The 1524-nt window shown below is 47.7% G+C and overlaps 1 protein-coding gene across 1 annotated transcript; it reads left to right on the plus strand.

Annotated features, from left to right (window-relative positions):
* The first annotated feature begins 272 nt into the window (after positions 1–272).
* On the plus strand, positions 273–869 carry LOC149244783 (uncharacterized). Its single transcript, XM_089371639.1, has one exon. The coding sequence runs from the start codon at positions 273–275 to the stop codon at positions 867–869; it is 597 nt and encodes a 198-aa protein (XP_089227765.1).
* The last annotated feature ends 655 nt before the right edge of the window (positions 870–1524 follow it).

Consider the following 1524-nt stretch of genomic DNA (forward strand, 5'->3'; position numbering starts at 1 on the left):
TTCTCTCTGGTACAATCTCTTCAGAAGCCCTTCCCCCTCAGATTTCGACCCTCCATAAAAATTGGGACAAAAGACTCTTTCAATCCAAAAAAGGCAAATCCATAGTGAACAGGCTTTGGAATAGTATCCCTTCGAACTTGAGTTGGCAGATCTGGATTGCAAGAAATAAGTGCATTTTCAATAATGAAAAGCCAAGCATCACAGGCATTGTGGCCAAATCTATTGCCCTCATTGCGGAGTCTATTGAAGCAAAAGGGGTTTCTCAGAAAGACATGGAGGTCGAGGATGAGAGGCTCAAGGAGTGGCTGGGAAAATTCAATCTTAAACCAAATCCAAGAACTTGTATCAGAGAAAAGAATGGCAGTCAGGACTGGAAGCTTCGTGGCACCGAGGAGGAAATTAGCAAATGGTTAAGAAGCCAAAATAGGCCTGTCTTGTATTTCGATGGGGCCTCAAAGAAGAACCCGGGTCAAGCTGGTGCTGGCGGGGTCATAAAGGACTCGCAGGGGAAACTCATGGTATCCTTTGAATGGGGGTTAGGCCAAATGTCCAACAACAAAGCAGAGGCCTATAGCCTACTTCTGGGCTCTCTTATCTCAAGGAATCTCGGCCTCCAGAACCTTCTTATCCTAGGGGACTCAGCTATTATAATCGCAGCCATGATCAAAGGGAGAGAATTTAAGCAATTGGCCCTCAACAATATCAAGAACCGAATCATGGAGAACATCAGAGCACTAGGAGAAGTGACTTTCAAACACGTTCTCAGGAATAATAATAAGGAGGCAGATCAGCAAGCAAACCAAGCGGTCAGAAGGAAACTCGGTCAGGTTAGAGAGAATGATACAACTTATGTCAGGGACATCCCGTAACCAAAAGCCCCCCGCCACCCCATCTCAAGGGAGAAGTCACCTCAGGCACTCAGGCCATCTTTTCGAATCTCCTTCCAAATCCCCAAGCAGCATAAATGGGTACAAAGAGAGATCTTCTCGATTTCGGGCCACAAATTTAATCATCACCCCCAGAGTATGCGTGATCCCTCACCCCTTCAAAGCAGGCCCTCTCTGCAAACCCAGCAAAGCCCATATCTCAGGTACGCGAATGGACAACAGGGTAATCATGAGTGTTGACCGAATTCTTCCCAAGATCGGCCTTACTCAGTCCCACTCCACCCGAGTTAGGGACCTCCCTCCATCTATAAATAGTGGACAGCTTCACAACCCCTATACAGTCAGGGATCGAGCTATAGGAGCCCTCTCAAAGTCTTGGCGCAGCCCGGAAGCTCTCTCTTCTCCAAGTGTTCTGGTCTTCCGTCTTGATCCCGGGGTAAGACATTTCCTGTTTCATGTGATTCTGTTTCTAATCAAAAGTGTTTTTTGTATTCTCAGTAGCGCCCTCCCGAAGCCTTCGAGACCTTCTCTCCTTCTTCTAAAGCTCCAGCATCTCAGTGATTCCGCTCCCTCCAAAGCTGTTTCCGGCATTCTCACCACCAGCGCGCTCTCCGCTATCAATCCTCAGGCCATCTCG

This window comes from Pinus tabuliformis, chromosome 8, assembly GCF_031772625.1.
Source record: "Pinus tabuliformis cultivar Carrire ecotype Pingquan chromosome 8, CPIR1, whole genome shotgun sequence".
Classification (NCBI taxonomy): domain Eukaryota; kingdom Viridiplantae; phylum Streptophyta; class Pinopsida; order Pinales; family Pinaceae; genus Pinus; species Pinus tabuliformis.

Coding starts and splice junctions, on each gene's coding strand:
- LOC149244783 (XM_089371639.1), top strand. CDS start 273: ATGGAGGTCGAGGATGAGAGGCTCAAGGAGTGGCTGGGAAAATTCAAT.